Source organism: Dryobates pubescens, chromosome Z, assembly GCF_014839835.1.
Source record: "Dryobates pubescens isolate bDryPub1 chromosome Z, bDryPub1.pri, whole genome shotgun sequence".
Classification (NCBI taxonomy): domain Eukaryota; kingdom Metazoa; phylum Chordata; class Aves; order Piciformes; family Picidae; genus Dryobates; species Dryobates pubescens.
In genome coordinates this window covers 52,941,077-52,963,443 of record NC_071657.1, presented here as the reverse complement: position 1 = coordinate 52,963,443, position 22,367 = coordinate 52,941,077, and the positions used below count along the sequence as shown (strand labels likewise).

Below are 22,367 nucleotides of genomic sequence, written 5' to 3'. Positions count from 1 at the left end.
TGGGACATCTCAGTATCACTAATTTCCTGCAAAACCTTCTAATGTATTGTCTTTCTTACTAAGATTAAACACTAGGTAGCAGTTGCACTGCCCAGACTACAAACATAAAACAATTTTCAGTGTCTGATACTGTCTTTTGGGGGTGGGGGGAGGGAGGGAAAGCTAATAAATTAATACATCTTCTCAGAGGAAATATACACACACACACACATATTACACATATATGTGTATATATATGTGTGTGTGTGTGTGTGTGTGTGTATCTCTATGTATATATCTACATATATCTCAGTCATAGAATAGAATCATGGAATTACATGTGTTGGAAAACGTTGGAAAAGACTTTTAAGAACATCAAGTCCAACTAGAATCCAAGCACTACCAAGGTCCACCACTAAGACACACCCCTTAGCACACCTATACATCTTTTAACTCAACCACTTCCCCGTGCAGCCTGTTTCAACATTTCACAACCCCATTCAGGGTGCATCTTGATGCCTCCTCCTCTCTTCCTGTCAATTGTTACCTGTGAGGTTGACACCCACCCAGCTACAACTTCAGGTAGTTGTAGTGAGTGTGAAGATCTCCCCCTCAGTCTCCTTTTCTCTAGACTAAACAACCCCAGTTCCCTCAGCTGCACCTCAAAATACTTGTGCTCTAAACCTCACACTAGCCTTGAGATTATGCAAGGAACTTTCTTATCCTTTGTTGGACACAAAAAAACTTGGTGAGTTGTATGATGCAATTATTTAAAACCCACAAAATTAGAAAAAAAAAACAGTGCTGGAAAATAAATGTATATTAACTCTTTTTAACCTTTTCTGGTAACTGTGAAATAGCACTAAGTACCTGTGAATGTATATATAGGGATATAATTTTAAAAAATAATCTCTCAAATATGAGGACTATGAAGAACTCTGTTGATATTAATTTCATGAACATCTTGGGATGCTTTCCAGTGTACTTCATAAATAGTAAAGGCAATACAGAGGAGTTTGTAGGAGTGATTTGTAAACATATCTTTCATTAAAACCCTGAAATTCATTGCCATTTTTATTTGTTCAAAACCAACAAAAGTTGTGCTCTTCATGGTTTGTGCAACGCTACACAATAGACTGGTGATTAGAGTCAGTAACACAACACCTGAATCCTGAGAGAACTTTTCTGCTGCTAGACTGCTGTGAGATACCTGCCTACATAACTATGAAAAAGGAACAAAAGTAGATTTAGTATGCTTTGGGACCAAGGTAATCTACAATCAGGAGGTGCTTATGTTAAATGAAGATCTGCAAAGCTGGAGTCTTGTGAAGATAAAACAGCCTTTTTTGGCTAAAACTAGAATTTAGTCTAAAATACAGTAACAACCAACCTCAAAAGAGATGCTGATGCCAGAGTGCTGGAGTGAAGACCTTTCTCTAATTAACTGCAATTTTTAATATTAAAGTTAACATCCCTCAGTATATTAATGAGCCAACTGAATGAATGCTAATCATACATGACTATGTTACTCAACTCTCCTCTCAAATTGTGCTAAAAGTCACCTGAACGCAGAGAAAGCCAGGGAATAGGGTATAAAACCCATAAGAGGGACATCTCCCAGGTGCAGGCATCAGCACCAGGGCCAGCAGCAGGAGGTACAGAAGTGCCACAGCAAGAGACTCAGGAATGGCAGCAGTAGCAACAGCAGTTGGGAGGGAAAGACTGATGTGAGGATGACTGACAGGATGTGCTCCTTTTCCTCTACCCAAGACAGGGACAATTTCTTTTTTAAAAATTGCACATTAAATAGATGGCTTAACTTTTGCTTAATTTCTGTTCTTTATTAGAGCTACTGTGTTGGATGTTACCCAGGATTTGTCAATCCTGGGATCAATCAATCTTGTGGTTACTATATTTATCACTGAAAATCTCAAAATCTATTTTATTTGTCTGTTTAATAAATGAAACCCTTTGTTTGAATTTTCTGAACCCATTTCATTGCAAGTCCTGATTGGGACAATGGAAAAAGAGAGGCAAACATTAATTTTGTCAAATAGTTTCTGAAGAGTCCTAGGTTCTGAGACAGGCAGACATTGGCATCTTAGCCGGAATGTGACAACTACAAAATATGTACAGCCCTATTATGCCCTTTCCACATTTAAGAATTTAACTCCTATTCTGACTTGCAAAATGCAGCTTTTCATTGTTTCATACAATACTTCTGATGCAGATTACCTCAGCACACTTACAAAAGATTAGATGCTAAACTCAAACTTATAAAACATATACAAAACAATGCACGATCTCAGGCTCAGCTGCTATGAGCCACCGATGAGTTACTTATTAAATCAGACAAAGGCTTATTCAGTATCTTTTGTCACTTGGCACTCAACCAATATTAGTCTGATCCGATTACAAGCAATATGAACTTTTTCTGGGTGATATGATGACTATAAAGGATTATTTACAATTCCATTAATTTCTCACTTACAAAAACTATTCAGTGACCTGTAGTCTAAGACTGCCGTCACAAATTTTTCCAAGATCACACAACTGTTTTAGGCTTTTCAGCACACAACAGTGCTAATAGATTAGCACAAACTTCTTTCCCAGGAGAAGACAAATCTCCAGAGCTGATAAAGATCAATTAAAAAAATACATGAAACCCAGATCTACACTACATGTGTTCACTTTGAGGAACATGTTTAATCAGGTACCTCTTGCTTCAGTTTTTTCTTCAGTTAGGCCTTAGCTTAGCTAACATCATCTTGCTTTCCCCACATGAGATTATGCATTTTGCAGTTACAGAAATAACAATACCAATGCATGTAAAGCAATTTACTATTCACTCTACCACTGAGACAGAAGCTTTTCATACTGATGGCCTTAACATATTTCAAACACAAGATACAGACACATATAGAAACAACCTGTACCACTTGGATCCAAACTTCCTTAGCATCAGTGGCTTTTGGATATTACGCCTGCTTTTCCAGGCTGAGTGTGTTCTCTTTTGCAGAGATTTTACATGCATTTAAATCTATCACATGCTCCAACACAAAAGTTAGTACACTGCAATGGCTCCCCTGAGCCAAAAAGAACAGGTGATAATTAGACACTAGAAATCATTATTCATTACTTAAGAACTTTATTACAATTAGCAGTCCATATTTCTCTTTCGTTCTTCCTAAAGAGTCTCATGCGCTGCTAGGTAAATTTGAATGGTATAAAACTGAGGCCAGTAGAGGACTGTTTTACTAAGATTTCCATTTGCTTTATTGAAGGTGACTGTCACATCTGTTGGTGGCTTCCAGAGTCACTGAAGACAGAACATGAGGTAGAGACTAATCAAAGTTTGATCCACATTGTTTCAGTTTTATCTCCTGTAGCAACCACTCTTTGAAAAGCTTGTTTCTATATGAAGCAAAGGTAATTACAGCTATGATGAGCATTGATTATCCTTAAGTCTGCTTCAGGTAATAACTGGAGCTCTAAGTTCTGCAGTGCACAGCTTGAGTCAATCCTGGAGATAACAGCCATTTTCATTTATGGGACCTGTGTCCAGTGGAGTTATTTGTGTGGCTACCTCAAATAAATTATTTATTTAATATTTCCAGATTATGCCATAATTATAAGTTACATGTCAAAACAAAATGGCAAAATACTGCAAGAGTATTGCAATCAAAATTAGATTGAGATTCATAAGGGAAATATTTGACAATTATTTCTTGCATTTTAATTCGTAAGATAAGCTGTACTAACAGAGACCAGTGCTGAAGTACTGTATAACAGTGTGTGAAGTGAGTTGTGGCTACATATCCTAAAAGTTAATTAGACTGAGTAAAGCAAAATGCATTCAATTTCTTCTATAGTGGTTGTTTACCACATAAGGCCAAGTAAACAGGTTTGTGTGGGTGTAGATACAAATTTTGTCTATGACATTGATTGCACATGACTAAATAGACCTCATCGGAATCTGTGGCCTTCATTCACGTTTCATATAAATAAACAGGTTTGTTGCCAAACATTATTACTTGCATATGTATATCCTATTGTAGTCTATACCAGGATTGAAATAAAATTACTGAACTGATGCAAGACTTAATATGCAGGCCTTTATTTAGATTGTATTGCTTAAAGATCTAAACTAATCCCTTTTACTGCAAACCACAATACTTTGTTTATAGGTTGTTTGCATGACATCCATTTAAAGTCACCAGATTTCATGATATTCAATTAAAAAGAAATTTTGAGTTAATAAAAAAGGATTTAATCTTTAATAACTATTCTTTCCAAAGATACAGCATTTATTCAATTTCCTGCTCATTGAAGACTCTACATCTCTCTTAGTTTCTCTCAAAGCTCAGATTCAAGGAATCTGGAAGATTAGGTAACTATGGTAAGGGTGGAAAGTCTTTTGGATTGATCAGTTATGTACTGGAGTTTACACTTCATATTAATGTTCTAAGTAAATACTGTTCTTCTGGCAATCTAAGCAGAGTATTTGGAATATACTTTGGAAAACACTTTCTGATACAGACATCTGAAATTGTACTAAAGATATGCGTAAGTATCTTTACTTGATCATCAGAACGCATTTGCTTGAAGAGCAATGTGGCTAGTTAGTTTTGTTATTTTCCCTAAAGTCAGTTATGATGTCACTGCTTTCACATATTTCTCATAAATAGTGCACCTAAAAATAACATGAATACATTTTCTAAAGCTGGAAGTAAAACACTCTTTTAAGTAATAGAAACTGGGTGGGTTAGCATTAAATACAGTAGATGCCTGCTTTTGTTTTTTCCCTACTCAGTACTTACTATATGTACTGGTGGCAATTTTAAAGGATATATCAGATGGTTCGGGTCTTTACCAGAAATAATTTTCATTTTCCAGTCAATGCATATCTTATTTCTTCCATCATTAATTCCACAAGGTGGTCTCAATTATATAGTAGAAGTTAGAAACAACCCATCCTGACTGAAATATTTCTGAATTAATAAATGTTCTTTATCAATCTGTTATACAGATTAATGCACCGCAACCTGCAGGATAATTAAAATGACCCTTTGTTATGGGAATCATCAGGACCTGTAGAATTTAAATGCCAAAAATTTCAACATCATCTGGCACCTATCATTTAATCTGTTACTGCTGATGATTGTGACTATAGTCTTTGAATGTTCAAAGTGGGTGGTACTACAAAACTAGTTTTCTGTTACTGTATGGATCTTGCTGTCAGATTTTTTCTGTTTAACTGCATTTGATTTTATCTAGGACTATGATCATGAGCTGAAGGCATTTACCATATAGTTCTTTTAAAGGAAAGAAGTTAACAGATCAAAGCAAATAATTGCTGGAATTGACTCAAATGAGATGATCACATAGTGAAACTGGTCAAGAGGAAACAAAGGTTTCAAACAGTCAGGAATAATACAATAATTACTGCCTTTGAACAGTTTGGTTTAATCTTCTAATTAAGGGTTCTCCTGTTGCAGTCTGCACTCTTCAGGGAGGAGAAGGGAGGGGCCAGGACATGCTGGATGAGTGAGCTGAGGCCAGCTGTATGAGATTCAACAAGGCCAAGTGCTGGGTCCGTTCACAACAACCCCATTCAATGCTACAGGCTTGGGAAAGAGTGCCTAGAAAGTTGCCCAGCAGAAGAAGACCTGAGGGTGGTTGATTGACACACAGCTGAAAATAAAGCCAGCAGTCTGTGAAGGTGGCCAAGGAGGACAGCAGCAGCCTGGCCTGTATCTGAAATGGTGTAACTAGCAGGAATAGGGAAATGGTTTTGCATTTGTACTCAAGCACTGGTGAGGCCACAACTTCATTACTGTGTTCAGATTTGGGGCTGTCACTACAGGAAAGACACTGAGGTGCTGGGACATATCTAGAGAAGGGCCTGGAGAAAGGTCTGGAGAACAGGTCTGATGAGGAGCTGCTGAGGGAACCAGATTTGTTTAGTCTGGAGAAAAGGAGGCTGAGATGAGGTCCTGCCACTCTCTGCAACTTTGTGAAAGAGAATGTCAAGATACTGGAGTGAGTACAGAGGAGGGCAACAAAGCTGGTGAAGGGCCTGGAGAATAAATCTTATGAAAAGCAGCTGAAGGACCTGGGGATGTTTAGTTTGAAAAAGAGGAGACTGAGGGGAGACCTCATTACTCTCTACAACTACCTGAAAGGATGTTTGTGGAGGGGCTCATGCTGGTCAAGAGGGAACAGCCTCAATCTGCAACTGGGTAGGTGTAGACTGGACATTAGGAAAATTTTTTTCACAGCAAGAGTGGTCAAGCATTGGAATGTGCTGTCCAGGGAGGTGGCTGAGTCACCAACCCTGGATATGTTTAAAGGTCCCCAATGGGGAAGGTGACCGCCTTGGATGGGCAAGCATCTTTTGAAGGAATTAAGGGAAAAAAGAGGGTATATTGCCTTTGGACAGTGGCTAAGGCAACTCAAGATATGTTTAAAGATGTTGTTAGATCATGTAGGAGAAAAATTAGAGAGGCCCAGTTAAAACTTAAATTGGCTACTTCTGCGAAGGAAAATAAAAAGGATTTATATATATATATTAATGCTAAAAATAGGGGCAAGAAAAACCTCCACTCTTTATTGGACCTGGAGGGGAATATTGTGACTAAAGATGAGGAAAAGGCTGAGGCTCTAAATACCTTCTTTGCCTCCATTTTCAACAATAAGACAGGAGAGCTTCAGGATAACTGTCATCCTGAACTGACAGATGGGGTCAGGGAGCAGTACAATCTCCCTATAATCCAGGAGGAAGAAGTTAAGAGACTTGTTGAGCCACTTGGATCCTCCCAAGTCCATGGGACCAGATGGGATCCATCCTAGGGTACTGTCCTTCATGTACCACCACTCATGGCTCACTGGAGGGATCCCAGATGACTGGAAGCTGGCCAACATGATGCCCATCCACAAGAAGAGCTGGAAGGAGGAACCTGGAAACTACAGGCCTGTCAGGCTGACCTCAGTGCCAGGCAAGATTATGGAACAGGTCATCTTGAGTGCAATCACACAGCACTTGCAGGATGGCCAAGGGATCAGGCTCAGCCAGCATGGATTTAGGAAGGGCAGGTCCTGCCTCTCCAACCTGATCTCCTTCTATGATCAGGTTGACTGCCTGGTGGATGTGGGGCAGGCTGTGGATGTAGTCTACCTGGACTTCAGCAAGGCCTTTGACACCGTCCCCCAAAGAAAACTCCTGGACAAGCTGTGAGCCCCTGGCTTGGACAGCAGCACTCTGTACTGGGTTAGGAACTGGCTGGAGGGTCAGTCCCAGAGAGTGGTGGTGAATGGTGCCACATCCAGCTGGCGGCCAGTCACCAGTGGTGACCCCCAGGGATCAGTGCTGGGCCCAATCCTGTTCAATATCTTCATTAATGATCTGCATGCGAGGATTGAGTCCACCATTAGTAAATTTGCAGATGACACCATGTTAGGAGCAGGTGTTGATCAGTTAAAGGGTCGAAGGGCTTTGCAGAGGGACCTTGACAAGCTGGACAGATGGGCAGAGTGCAACATGATGGCTTTCAATAAATCCAAGTGCCAGGTGCTGCACTTTGGTCACAACAATCCCATGCAGTGATACAGGCTGGGGTCAGGGTGGCTGGAGAGCAGCCAGGCAGAAAGGGACCTGGGCGTGATGATTGACAGCTGGCTGAACATGAGCCAGTAGTGTGCCCAGGTGGCCAAGAAGGCCAGTGGCATCCTGGCCTGCATCAGAAATAGTGTGGCCAGCAGGAGCAGGGAGTGGCACTGTACACTGCACTGGTTAGGCCACACCTTGAGTCCTGTGTCCAGTTCTGGGCCCCTCAATTTAAGAAGGATATTGAGACATTTGAATGTGTCCAGAGAAGGGCAACGAGGCTGGTGAGAGCACCAGCCCAATGAGGGGAGACTGAGGGAGCTGGGGTTGCTTAGCCTGGAGAAGAGGAGGCTCAGGGGAGACCTTATTGCTCTCTACAACTACCTGAAGGGAGGTTGTAGACAGGTGGGGGCTGGTCTCTTCTCCCAGGCAACCAGCACGAGAATAAGAGGACACCGTCTCAAGCTGAGCCAGGGGAAGTTTAGGCTCAAGGTGAGGAGAAAGTTCTTCACAGAAAGAGCATTTGGCCATTGGAATGGGCTGTCTAAGGAGGTGGTAGAGTCACTGTCCCTGGAGGTGTTCAAGAAAGGACTGGATGTGGCACTTGAAGAAATGGTTTGGTTAGTTATGAGGTGTTAGGAAATAGGTGGGACTTGACGATCTCTGAGGTCTTTTCCAACCTGGTTGACTCCATGATTCTACAATTCTGTGATGAGGTGTGTGGGAATATGGTTCAGGGTGAACCTTCTAGAGTAGGGTTATTGGTTGAACTTGATGACCCTGAGGGTCTTTTCCAATCTGAATGTTTCTGTGATTCTGTGAAGTACTGTGGTGGGTGTCAGTTTCTTCTCCCTAGTACCAGTTGATAGGATGAGAGGAAATGGCCTGAAACTGTGCCAGGGGAGGTTTACATTTGGTATTAGAAGAAATTTATTCATTGACAGGGTTCTCAGGCACTGCAATAGTGCCCCAGGGTGGTGGTTGAATCCCTTCCCTGGAGATATTTAAAAGGCACACAGAATTTGTACTAGGAAACATGATTTAGCACCAGACTTGGTAGTGTTATATAGCAGTTGGACTCAATGATCTTCAAGAGCTTTTCTAACCAAAACTATGAGTCTTTGCCTTTTCTGATCAGAAGGCAGAAAAAAGACCTTAATATCTCTGCTTATATTTTGAAAGCTTTGTACAGCATTAGTTTGCTGAAGGCCTTTATTTTCCTTACATTTAGGTGCAAACATTAAAATTGGTACTCATTGTTTTGATGGGAGGAGAGAAAAAAAAGCCTGTTGATTGCTTACAGATGATAATTATTTCTCAGTGATTGTATTATGGGGAAGCACATGGCGAAGTGCTCTGAAATAAAACTCTTGCATCCACCAAAAGAAAATGGAAAAATAAATATGATTCGGTCAAGAGATCATTAAATTAGGAGTAAAGAAACTAAATTTCAGCTATGGTCTTTGTATTGCAGGTTTATTACAGGTACAAATTACCACAGCATCTGCATGAGATCTAAAATCCTAGCCAGATAGAACAATAAAAATAATACCACCACCTGTCTTTTGTATAGAGCATTCATGTGTGGCTCTCAAAAGTGCTTCACAATGCTAAATATTAGCATTATGCCAAATTTACATATTGAAAAAAGAAAGACAAGTTCACATGAGTTATAATGCCCTTCAGTAATAAGGCAGGACTGAATGCTGAGACTATTTTTCATGCAATCATTATTACATCAGTAAAATAATTAATTGCTTTCTAGCATTACTAGGCTTATTCCTAAAATGAAAGTACTCTTACTCTTTGGGTTAATGTGATTTATAGTGTTCAATGATGACAACAATGGAGACTATTGTAAAACTTTTCTAACCAGGAGATTCACAGTATGTGAGAATCAGGTAAAAATACCACAAGGAGGTCAAATGCTAAATTGCAGTGCAAATTGCAATTTAGTATTTGTTACAGACTTAGTAAACACATCACTAATGAACCAGACCTTTATTAGAGTTCATACCATTGGTGATTAAGCCTTTGCTGAGAACTCATTTCACCTCCTGCACTTTTGCATTATGCTTTACAATAATAAAAGAATAAAATATTAATGCCAAGAAAGATCAGACACTTTATGTGCTTTATTGCAACTTAATGTCTTCATTGCCTACTAATTTAAGTAATTTGAACTTTCATTTCAGTCCCTAGAGGCTAATTCAAATAGAAATATAAAACATCCTGACAAAACCTGGACTTCTAAAACTAGTAAGTTAATCACATACCACTAATAAGATTGTTTCTTTAATGAAGGACAAGGGGAAAACAAAAACATACAGTACCTCATCTAGTTCCATTTCATCTGGACTCTCCCATGGTTTGATAAACTTCCCACGAGACCTCTTCAAAGGGACAATAACTATATAATAACCTCTGTAAATGCAATGGACAAAGGTGAGTTTGAAGGAAAAGGAAGAGATAAATTGTTGGAGTAGGTGTCTGTTTGGAGGAAATAAAAAGAACAGCAGTATGTTGAGAGCACATTATTATGCTACTGCAAGCTTTCAAAAGAATCACACTCTCAAAACCACATCCAATGTAAAACATTTGATGAACAAATGGCACTAATTACCTGCCTTTTCATGTAAACATATAAATATGTATAAGAAACTTTAATTACAATGTTCTCAAATGCCTACATTTGACTGCAGTTTATTATTTCATTTGCAATACAAGAGCCATGGGATATTTGTGCCCTGCCACCATCACACTGTGAAAAAACCAAACCTCTAAACTGAAACATATTACCATATATTTAAAACTCAATTATCACCCCATCTTCCCCCATTTTCATGTATAATTAGAATAGTAGTTTGACATAATGCATTCATTGATGCCAATACTATTATAAACAGAAAAGAAAGAAGACAGAATATGCTCCACGCACCTACTCTTTAAAGTTTCAGTGGTTGTAAGCTTATGTTTATTATTCTGTTCACAGTCACAGACAATAGAGCGTGATGTATGCTCTTTTTACAGCTAAAGTTTGCAAATTACATATGTCAGTTTTCCTCAGAAACATTTTCCTGAAAATATCTTCCTCCTTACCTCCATGAAGGTTAGTAAAGGATGGTTTCTAGTGTAAACAGACATATGGTACTTTGACTGTTTCCTTCATAAAGCCTGGATACATGGCAAGCAGATCCACAGTTGCATATCAGTGCAAGTAAAGAAGCAGCAGAATCACAACAGTAGAATGTCCAGTATCGTATAATATACATATTCTTGATAAACATACTTGTGGAAAAGTCAAGCACTCTCCATGTCAGAGAAGAAGGAAAGATGTGGTGGATTTTTTTTGTTGCTGGTGGGTTGGGTTTTTTTGTTTGTGTTTGGGTTTTTTTTTTGTGTGTGTTTTTTGTTGTTGTTGTTGTTGTTGTTGTTTTGTTTTGTGGTTTTGTTTGTTTGCTTGTTTGTTTCCCCCCCCCGAGTAACAACAGAGCTTATTAAGAAGGTGTTTCTGGCTGTCCATTATGGAAGATAATTTCAGTGTCTCATGGACCATCTTCTCTTCTAGGCAGCCATTTTTTAAAGCCTATTCAACCTTCTGCAGCACTGGCTTTTTATTTTACTCATTCAATGCAGCTGATAAACCCAAAGTAACTAATGAAAGAGAGTCTACAGAAAAGGACTTTTGTCGCAATTGATTAAAAGCTATTTCAGTCTAAACAAACTCTATAAACTGTCTTTGTTTCACAGTAATGAATGGTATTGGTTCATTTTAATCATATCTTTTTAATTAAACCCCTTTCCATAAAAGAAATGTATGAAAGCTTTAAAATTTTCTCTACTGCAGTTAATGTACATCTTTATTAATTTTTTGTTGAAGAAACTGAAGAAGTTTCTTTGTGGAAATGCTGAGCTCCAACAGGACATGCTGGAATAAGTGTAGGCAACAGATTTTTTAACAGCTGCTCACTTGCATTATTCCAGTATTTAAATGAAATCTGCAGCATACATTCTTAAAGCAACAATATGATAATTCATCTTTTACAGTAATGTTCTAATTCAAAACTTGCAAGGGTGATTTAACCCAGCTTTTAAACCACAGTATGTATTACAAAAATTCTTTGGTTACAAGAGTAACAGATCCTACTGAATGCTGTTTTTTCCACATATAAATTGTTTCTACAATGTACATCATTTTTCTTTTGTAGTTACCTAAGAATCAATACAAAAGCAACTGAGAATTGGCCCTTTTATGTCTTTCAGACATTGATGAATGAAGGAATATCTAGCATGTAAATGTTGCTTTCACACTCCTTCATACCTTCTTCATGAATGCCTCCCACTTATAACACTGATCATCTACAAAGACTTTGAACATATACAGAATATGTTGAAGCTGAAAGCACAACTGCACCAACAGGAAGAAGAAAAAGGAAACTGTTTGCATAAACATACATTGCTGCAAAGGACAAAAACGTTCTGTAACGTTTAGAAAACATAACAACTCTTGAAAAAATATTGTTTTTTATTTGCTTGTTTCTTTGCTGTTGGTTTGTTGGTTATTTTTTGGGGGGGTGGCGGAAGGGTAAGAAATGTAGGATTTTCTGAACATTACAGAGGGCAAAGTCTTTCACAGAGCCCTGTTTGTACCTAAGGCTTTGAGAAGATAGATCAGATTCAGAGAAACAAGAACTGTCCCTTACACATAAAAATTGCTTTGGATTAGCCTGAATACTACAGGAAAATGAAGACATAGATCACATGAGAAGATAGCAGCAAAAAGGGATCCATTTTACCTACCATAAGGTGGGCTGCACTCCAATTTCTATGCTGTATCACCATCAAATATTGAAATAATGAAAAACATTTCTAAGATCTTTAGTAACTTACACAGACTCTTATAACATCACCCTCAAACCCATTCCTATTTACTTGTAACTCATTAGAACTATTAACTGTTTTACCTTTTATGTAATTAGCATTATTGAAAAAATCAGTGTACAGTACTTCAAACTAAGATTCAATCAGGAGCATGTAATGCACCTGTAAAGCAACAGTAACTGCAATAACATCAACTTCAATGTGTTCTTCCAATATAAAGGTGGTAGCTGAAATAATCTAACTTATTCTAACAAGCATCAGGTCAGCTTTTCCTGTTCAGTATGTATTTTCTTTGATATACCCACTGCTCTTATTTTTTTTTTTTATTTTTAATTTATTTATGTTTTTTAATCTGATCTCAAGCCTGAACATATCTTCTTAGGAAACAGATATAGAAGGAGGAGACACATTATTTGCAAAATTGGCAGTTGGACCATGCAGGCTTAATGTACCTTTCCTGACGTCATTTAGCCTCTCATTATTTTACACTACATAAAAGGAAGGACGTTGTTTCTTTTTCCACTGCTGTCTTCTGCTATTGTTTAGCCAGCTACCTTGTACTTTTTTCTCTCTGTAAATGCTCAGACTCATAAATCTTTTCTGACTTGTTCCATCTTCAGTCTTCTTTTGCTGCATTTGTTGCTGACTACATCTTACTCAATCCAATGATAGTGCCTACATTTTTTTCAAATTTTTATCCCTTTAATGGCTCAACACCATTTCCTTCTTGACCTCACTTGTCTTAGAACCCTCAGTCAGTAATGAAAAAGGAGAGCAGCTTTCTACAAAGCCATCAGTAAAAATCCACAAGGGAGAGGAGAAGTTCAATCCTCAACAATATTTAATGACTTGATCATTTTCTTTCTAATTTCTACTACATTACACATGGGAACCTTATAGACCAACAAGAACCATTCTAAGCAGAGCAACAACATACATTGATTGTACCATGCCTCAAGTTTTCTTGGCAAATCTTTATTGTCCAACCTTTCTAATCCCTGCTGACAGCTCTTTAGTCCTATTTCTGCTGTTTAAATCTCCATAGCCCCTTTTCTCCCCAATTCCAACTAATCTCTGGTAAATTGCCATATTCTTAAGAAAACCCTACTGTTTTCTTTCTGGGACTAGAGTAAAAGTAATTCTTTTAACTTAAAAAAAAATCAAAATTAGTTCATATTAATATAACTGTAGTAACAATTCTTTCAAATACCACATAATGCTGGAATGACAGAGTTCTATTACTTCAAAGTATTGCAGCATGGCAGCTATCCATCAACAGGTAAGCCATTCTTCTTGAGGGGATACAGTATTCAAAATACAACTGGTTTCCTTAATCCCTCTTTGCTATTCAAAATCAGTGATGCTGAAGGATAATCTTCATGTATTTACGTCTAGATTTTACTCTATCATGTGTATTTGGCTAAGACACAAACTTATAGAAGAGCTCCAGTTGTAAGGGACCAAAAGTTAAAACAATTATTAAGGCTATTGTCCAAATGCTTCTTAAGAGAAGAGAGGCTTAAGGTACTGACCATCTCTTCATAACGACTGTCCTAGTGCTTGACAACCTTCTCAGTAAAGAAATGCTTCATAATGTCATATGAACCTTCTCTGAGGCATCTTTGACCCATTCCTATTTGTCCTGTCACTGGATACCATGTAGAAGAGATCTCCTCTCCACTTCCCCTGCTCATGAAGCTGCAGAGATCAATGAAGTCAAACCTCAGCTTCCTGTCCAAGCTAGACAAATCCAAAGTCCTTAGCTGTTCCTCACAGGCCATGCCTTCCAGCCCCATCACCATCTATGTTGCCCTACAGTGGACAGAACATGGCATTTGTTTTTGTTAAGTTTCATGCCATTGGTGGTTGCCCAATGCTCCAATCAGTCTATATCCCTCTGCAAAGCCTATTGTCCCTTGAGCACCAACAGCACTTCCCAGTTCAGTGTCATCAAATATTAACCCAAACAGTGCTGCATTATAGTTATGATAAATAAAGCCCTGGTCCATCACTATAGCTCTAGATTTTATTAACAGTAATCATATTTATGGAGATAAAAACAGTGTTACTTCATTCATTCACTCACTTGATATTCTCATTTGAAGGTACTTCTGGAAGTTCCACAGTTATCATGCCATCTAAGTTGGTCTTTCCAATGAACACTGGCTTGGTGCGAAGCACATCAGGTGCAGTCTTTGCTGTTACTCTGTGCTGAAGACCCCCAGCACTATTCCCTCTGTTAGTCAGCACAAATGAATATGATGTCTCAGGCTTCAAGTTAGTGATCAGCTTTTGAGTAGCACGTCCATCTACTTCCACCACCATCTTCCCATCATCATAGAGGATCTAAGTTAACATATAAATTGATGGCGGTTTTGGTTACTAAAAGAAGGCAACTGAAGATGTCACATTGAATTAATGAATGAACCTATCTATAAATTGAAAAGGAAAACTGTTGAAGGGGCAGTTAAAGGAGAAAAAAGAGCTACAATAATTTAAAGTACAGTAAGCACTCTTCAAATTAAATTCCACTTTTTCAAATTCAGTAGCTTTGAACCTAGAATTTATGTCAAGACACACTTGTCTTTAAAGGTACCTTGACTATTTCCTTCACAGTCCTTATTCCGAAAGGCTTTTGAAGCTTTCATAGAATACTGCTCTTAAACTTGCCACTGTCTGAGGTAACATAATTGATGAAGAACCACGTAGAGGAAATGCCAGATAGATTGTAGATTACATTGACTCTCTTTATCTGGCTAATGCTATAGTTAGTGGATTTAAAGAGTTATAATGAAAAATGAGGGGAGACAAAAAACAAAACAGGATTTTGCTAGTCAATACAGAAATCATTAAGAAAAAGAAGAATTTTTTTTCTTTATTTATTTTCACAGTTTCCTCTCAAATATAGTAGCAAAGAACTACCAATTAGCAAGGTGTTCATAGCATGCATAAAAACCAGTATGAAACTGACTTGGATATACTGACAAAACAGCTGAAAACTCACATTGCCAAACTTCTGAACTTAACAGTTTAGGTCAATTTTGCTGATTAGTTTGCATTCTGAAATATATCAATATAATAAAATCCACATATTCAGTAAGATACTTAAACAGATGAATGACATCCTGTAATTTCTGTATTTTCTCTCATACAAATGGAAAGTAACTTACTTTAAAAGGCAAGGCTGAATTGTAATTTTCTGGAATTTCCCAGGACAGCAAAACAGAAGTCTTCATTACTGCTTTAACATGAAAATTTTTTGCAAACACTGCTGGAAAAAAGGAAATAATGTATATAAACAACATCTTGGAGGTTAAATTTTGTTCTATTTCCACTGCTACCTGGGAGCATTAGCTTTCCATCTAAGTCAAAAACCAACAAGGATTTAATTTGCCTACCTGTTTGCTCATATTTAAATATCCTATTTTAACACATTCTCACTCTTGCCTAGTGACAACCCAACACGTACTTTTATCTTACCTGAAAAGATTGTGAAGACGTTAGCCAGAACTTGCTTGGCAAGGGACAACTGAATTCTAAGGCATCCAAAACATATTAAGATTTACATACTTTACCTTTTGTATTTGATGAACCTATTTTATGAATGGGTCGGTCAGTTTTATTTACAGTGTCAAAAACACTGATATCCAAAGACCGATACTCCTCTAAAGGTCAACGCCATAAGCAGACAAATCCTACCTTGATCCACGGGTAGTGTCCTGAACTGGACACTTGGACTATATGGACCAGGCCCTTTGCTTGTATGGGCACGTACTTTTACATCATATGTGGTATCTGGTTTTAAGCCAGAAAGTGTCACAGTTGTATCAGCAGGAACAACAGGGAGTTCAACTGGCTGGTAAGCAACATTGATATCTCTGTATAAGATGGTATATTTGGTGATAATGCCATTTCTCTCTGCCAAGAGTGGCATCTGCCAAGTTAATTGAACTGATGTAGAAGTCGAGCTTTCTGAGTGGAGATTTTGAGGAAATCCACTGGGTACCTCTTCGGGAACAGAAATCTCTTTAACCATCTCCTCCCCAAAGCCCACTTTATTTCTAGCTGAGAGCCTGAAGACATAAGAAGCTCCTTTGTGAATGTCTGTGGCCGTGAAGTGATCTTCCTTCTCTGAGAACTCCATGATCGTTAATGTTTCCACATCTTTGCGACCAAACTTCAGGCGATAGCCCTGCAGCGGTCCAAAAGTATCCACGGGAGGGTGCCACTGAATTAGAGCTGTGTTCATCTGTGTGTGGCTAATCACAAGTCGAGGTTTGCCTGGAACTGTAGCACAATGTTAATAAAGACAATAAATACAAACAGAATTGCAGGTAAAGTTCTTGAGGCTAGTTTTAGTAGCAACTGGGATAAATTTTGTCTTCCCTCTCTATCAGAATTGCAAATTACTGTGCTATGGAAGAAGGAATGTCTGCCTCCTGCGCTGCTGAGTCATACAAACCTACGTTTTCTTATTCCCTTACCATTATTTCTAAATACAGAGAACATTCAGAGTCATAGGACTTAGGAACAAAAGTCAAGAAGTAAAGCTTCAAACAGATGTCTTATAAATGGTTGTCTCACAAATTCCTGCTTGGAATTAAAAAAAGTATTTCCATAAATATCATTTATTTACTCCAAGGTTAATTTCTGACATTCCTGTAAATGGAAAAATCATTAATTATAATAGTAGCAGTAGTAGTAATTAAGTAATTATGGAGAAATTTCAAGTTTCTAGATGTGTCTAATGTAATTTTTTTCCATGGGCACTTAAAATGTCATAAAACGGAAGTGAGACCAACTATTGTTATTATCATGAGTAATTACTACATATAACACAACCCTATCATTTCAGTTTCCATACAAAAATCACTTCCAGCATGGTCTGTTTCAGATTGGCGTGGTAGCATGGTTTGGAATTTGATTTCTTGACTGCCCTGGCTTATTACATGATTTGATTTCCAGCATTGTCTTGGTGCATGTGAAGTTGATTTCTGAAGAAGAATAAATTGGAAGCTTCTCTCAACCTGCCACACTAGATACACTCAAATCCTTAACTGGGACCTAACAGTCCAAACTGATGCTTTGTCTTTCAGGGAATAGCCATTCTAGATGACTGAATTAGCCCTAACAGAATGGGAAATCCCATACTTATATTATGCACATTTTTTGAGTTCCAATTGGTCTCATCTACTGGTTCTGTTTAGTTTAGATAATTTATTTTTATTTATTCATTTATTTACATCAAATTTTATACATATATATTTAATTTATATTTTCATTAGTATTTCCATTTCCAAAGGAAATGGACTTACCATGACTTACTTGATAATGAAGTATATCCATAACTAGATATTTGGTATTCATTGAGTACCAATGCCTGACAGAACAATAGACTAGAACAGTTTTGGGAGCATTAGTGCCATGATAGCGTAGTTTTCCATGAAGATTAATTAGTTCCATCCACATTCAAAGCCTTTCCATGTGAATGTAACTCCTGTACTCTAAGCTCTGGTTCCTGTATTTAAACACTTGAATGGATTTTATTACTTATCTTCAGTTCTCAGGCACCCAGCAAATCAGATTGTTTTTTTCAGAAGTTCTGACTACCATTCCATAATGTGTTAGGAACAAGGAGGAAGAAATGGCATGAAGAAGAAGAAATTTGTGCATTTAGTAAGCTCTTTTCTCATTATACCTGTTGTAAGTTCTGACATTGCTTCCAATTGCATAAGAGTTACAGCTAGTTTTCACATAACTTTTCTAAATATGCTTCCTTTTAAATGTCCAGTTCACCTATAAGTATTAGTTCCAGATTTTTTTCCCAATTTTTTTCCTGGAATTTCTGCTATGTAAAGAATAGCTGTCTGACAAGTTATGACTTTTCTTCATTGTTCAGTATCAGCCTTTACAGAGAAAAGAAGGCATTTTGCAGGCCAAATTGCTTTTTTTCTTTTGTGGCAGACCTAACAGTTTTAAACTATTTTTTAAACACTGTGATAAATACAGAAAAAGAAAAAAAAAACTGCTTACTTTTGATCAGAACAGGAACTTACTTATCCAATAAAATATCTTGTGACTATAATGGTAAATAACAACAGTCACTTTTATTTTATTATTATTTATTTAAAGTGGGGTCTATCTAATTCTGTGAAGTATATGAATGTTCCTTTTTTTAAGATGCAACTGTTGACAGAGAACAGTTCTTTCTATATTTTTATTTCCAGATTGCTTTCAGTTAACATTTCTTCTTAGTATGATCCCTTGTGAAGACTGTTCTTGTGAGACAAATGGCAGAATCCTATGTAGTCCTATAGAATAGAATAGAATAGAACAGAATAGCATAGCATAGCATAGCATAGCATAGCATAGAATAGAATAGACTAGACTAGACTAAACCAGGTTGGAGAAGACCTTCAAGATCATCACGTCCAACCTATTATCCAGCACCACCTAATCAACTAAACCATGCAACCAAGCACCCCAGCAAGTCTCCTCCTGAAGATCTCCAATGATGGTGACTCCACCACCTCCCCAGGCAGCCCATTCCAATGGGCAATCACTCTCTCAGTGTAGAACTTCTTCCTAATCTCCAGCCTAAACCTCCACTTGCACAGCTTGAGACTGTGTCCTCTTGTTCTGCTGCTGGTTGCCTGGGAGAAGAGATCAGCCCCCACCTGGATACAACCTCCCTTCAGGTAGTTGTAGAGAGCAATAAGGTCTCCCCTGAGTCTCCTCTTCTCCAGGCTAAGCAACCACAGCTCCGTCAGCCTCTTCTCATAGGGCTTGTGTTCCAAACCCCTCACCAACTTTGTTGCCCTTCTCTGGACACACTCCAGCAAGTCAATATCCTTCCTAAACTGAGGGTCCCAGAACCAGACACAGTACTTGAGGTGCGACCTAACCAGTGCAGTGTACAGGGGCAGAATGACCTCCCTGCTCCTGCTGGCCACACTGTTCCTGATGCAGGCCAGGATTCCATTGGCGCTCCTGGCTGCCTGGGCACACTGCAGGCTCATGTTCAGCCTACCATCAACCAGTACCTCCAGGTCCCTCTCTGCCTGGATGCTTTCCAGCCACTCTGACCCCAGCCTGTAGCACTGCATGGGGTTGTTGTGGTCAATGTGCAGAACCTGGCACTTGGATGTGTTAAATCTCATGCCGTTGGACTCTGCCCATCTGTCCAGCCTGTCGAGGTCCCTCTGCAAAGCCTCTCTACCATCCAGCAGATCAACTGCTGCACCCAGCTGGGTGTCATCTGCAAATTTACCGATGATGGACTCAATGCCCTCATCCAGATCATCAATAAAGATGTTAAAGAGCATGGGGGCCAGCACTGATCCCTGGGGCACACCACTAGTGACTGGCTGCCAGCTGGATGTGGCACCACTCTCTGGGCTCAGCCCTTCAGCCAGTTTCTAACCCAACACAGTGTGCTCCTGTCCAAGCCAAGGGCTGACGGCTTGGCCAGGAGGTTGCTGTGGGGGACAGTGTCAAAGGCCTTGCTGAGGTCCAGGTAGACTACATCCACAGCCTTCCCCACATCCACCAGGTGGGTCACCTGATCATAGAAGGAGATGAGGTTGGTCAGGCATGACCTGCCCTTCCTAAATCCATGCTGGCTGGGCCATCCTCTAAGTGCTGTGTGATTGAACTCAAGATGACCTGTTCCATAATCTTGCCTGGCACTGAGGTCAGGCTGACAGGCCTATAATTCCCTGGCTCTTCCAACCAGCCCCTCTTGTGGATGGGCATCACATTGGCCAGCTTCCAGTCCTCTGGGATCTCTCCAGTGAGCCAGGACTGATGAAAAATGATGGAGAGCATCCTGGCCAGCTCATCTGCCAGCTCTCTCAGCACCCTAGGATGGATCCCATCTGGTCCCATGGACTTGTGGGGACAAGCGGCTGAAGAGATCTCTAACTAGCCCCTCCTCCTGGAACAGAGGAAAACTACGCTGCTCTCTGGCTCCATCTGCCAGCTCTGAAGGCCAGCTGTTTGGAAGACATTCTGTCCTGCTATTAAAATTTGAGGCAAAGAAGGTGTTAAGTACCTCTGCCTTTTCCTCATGTTTTCTTACAACATTCCCCTCCATGTCCACCAAGGAGTGGAAGTTGTCCTTGCTCCTCTTGCTATTGATATATTTATAGAAGGACTTTTTGTTGTCCTTCACAGCAGAGGCCAGTCTAAGCTCTAAATGCGCTTTTGCCTCCCTAATTTTCTTCCTACATGACCTAGCAACATCCTTAAACGTTCTATGGGTTGCCTCACCTTTCTTCCAAAGATGATACACCCTCTTTGTTTTCCTTAGTTCTTTTAGAAGTTCGTTGCCCATCCAGGCTGGCTGTCTGCCCTGGCAGCTCATCTTCTGGCACATTGGCATAGCCTGTTCCTGCACCTTCAAGAGTTCTTTCTTGAAGTAGGTTCAGCCCTCCTGGACCCCTTGGTTTTTAAGCGCTATTTCCCAAGGAATCTTCAAGGTAGTTCCTTGAGTAACCTGAAGTCCACCCTCTGGAAGTCCAGAGGGGAGGTTTTCTTGCTTCCCCTCTTAGACTGACTGACTACTGAAAATTCAATTATTTCATGGTTGCTGGACCCTAGACACCCTCCGACCACCACATCACCCACCAGCCCTTCCCTATTGGTGAAGAGGAGGTCAAGCATAGCCTTACCCCTGGTAGACTAGGGCAGCACCTGGGATAAGAAGCTATCCTCCATACACTCTAAGAACCTCCTATACTGCCTCCTTTCTGCTGTGTTGAGATCTGTGGTGGTCACAACATCCCAGAAGATATCAGGCAGGTATATATAGAAGCAACAATAACAATACCTGAATTCGCCATGAACCCAAAGTGAATTAAAATTGCCCATGAAAAAAACCCCACACCTCTGATTTAGTGATATCCACCTCTGTTACTAACACAGCAAGATGCCCCTCACACAGTTGACATTACTCTGAAAAGTTGCCATTACTAGTAATGGCAACTTTTCAGAGTAAGTTCATGTAAGGTGCCTTTGACAAAATTTGTTTGAACTGATTTGTTTCTGCTAGCTGTTGTAGCACCACTCTAACATAAATTTTCACCTCTCTGCTGAAATTTTTATTTCAGGTGTGCTGTCTAGCACTGAGGGAAAATTCTAAATAATGGACAAACTGCTGTACAAAAAGATTCTCCTATTATTGTTCTATACTTCTATTATGACTGAGAAACTAAAGGTCTGATTAAATTCTTTATAAAAATGGTATTATATCAATAATTAATCTTATTTTTTTATCAGTTCCTGTTAATCACACATTTCATAACTTCTGCCCTAAGTAATTTAAAATTTTTAATATTTTGACTTGGAAATATTTAGCAACATTTTCCAGCTAATTAAAAAAAACTAAGGAAGAGAAACATGAGACAAAAACACACTCTGGAGTGATAACAGGAACCCTATTCACTGATATCACTAATAATTGCAGTTACTGTACAGCATGCTCACCTGTTTTTGGTGAGTCTTTCCTGTCTCAAAATGTAAATTATGTTAGAATAGAATAGAATAGAATAGAATAGAATAGAATAGAATAGAACAGAACAGAATAGAATTAACCAGGTTGGAAAAGACCTTAGAGATCATCAAATCCAACTCATCACCCAACACCTTCTAATCAACTAAACCATGGCACCAAGTGCTCCATCAAGCCTCTTAAACACTTCCAGTGATGGTGACTCCACCACCTCCGCGGGCAGCCCATTCCAATGGCAAATCACTCTTTCTGGGAAGAACTTCTTCCTAACATCTAGCCTAAACTTCCCCTGGTGCAGCCTGAGACTGTGTCTTCTTGCTCTGTCACAGGTTGCCTGGGAGAAGAGACCAACCCCCACCTGGCTACAACCTCCCTTCAGGTAGTTGTAGA

At 39.1% G+C, this 22,367-nt stretch overlaps 1 protein-coding gene across 1 annotated transcript in view; it reads right to left on the bottom strand.

Moving 5' to 3' along the window:
- Positions 1–22,367, bottom strand: part of PTPRD (protein tyrosine phosphatase receptor type D) — a 455,736-nt gene that overhangs the window by 129,547 nt on the left and 303,822 nt on the right. Inside the window, exons 18-21 of the mRNA XM_054178769.1 lie at positions 16,166–16,753; positions 15,637–15,737; positions 14,553–14,812; positions 9,919–10,009 (exon numbers count right to left, since the gene is read on the bottom strand). Of these exons, the coding sequence (XP_054034744.1) occupies positions 9,919–10,009; positions 14,553–14,812; positions 15,637–15,737; positions 16,166–16,753 (1,040 nt within the window). The remainder of the gene's footprint in view (positions 1–9,918; positions 10,010–14,552; positions 14,813–15,636; positions 15,738–16,165; positions 16,754–22,367) is intronic.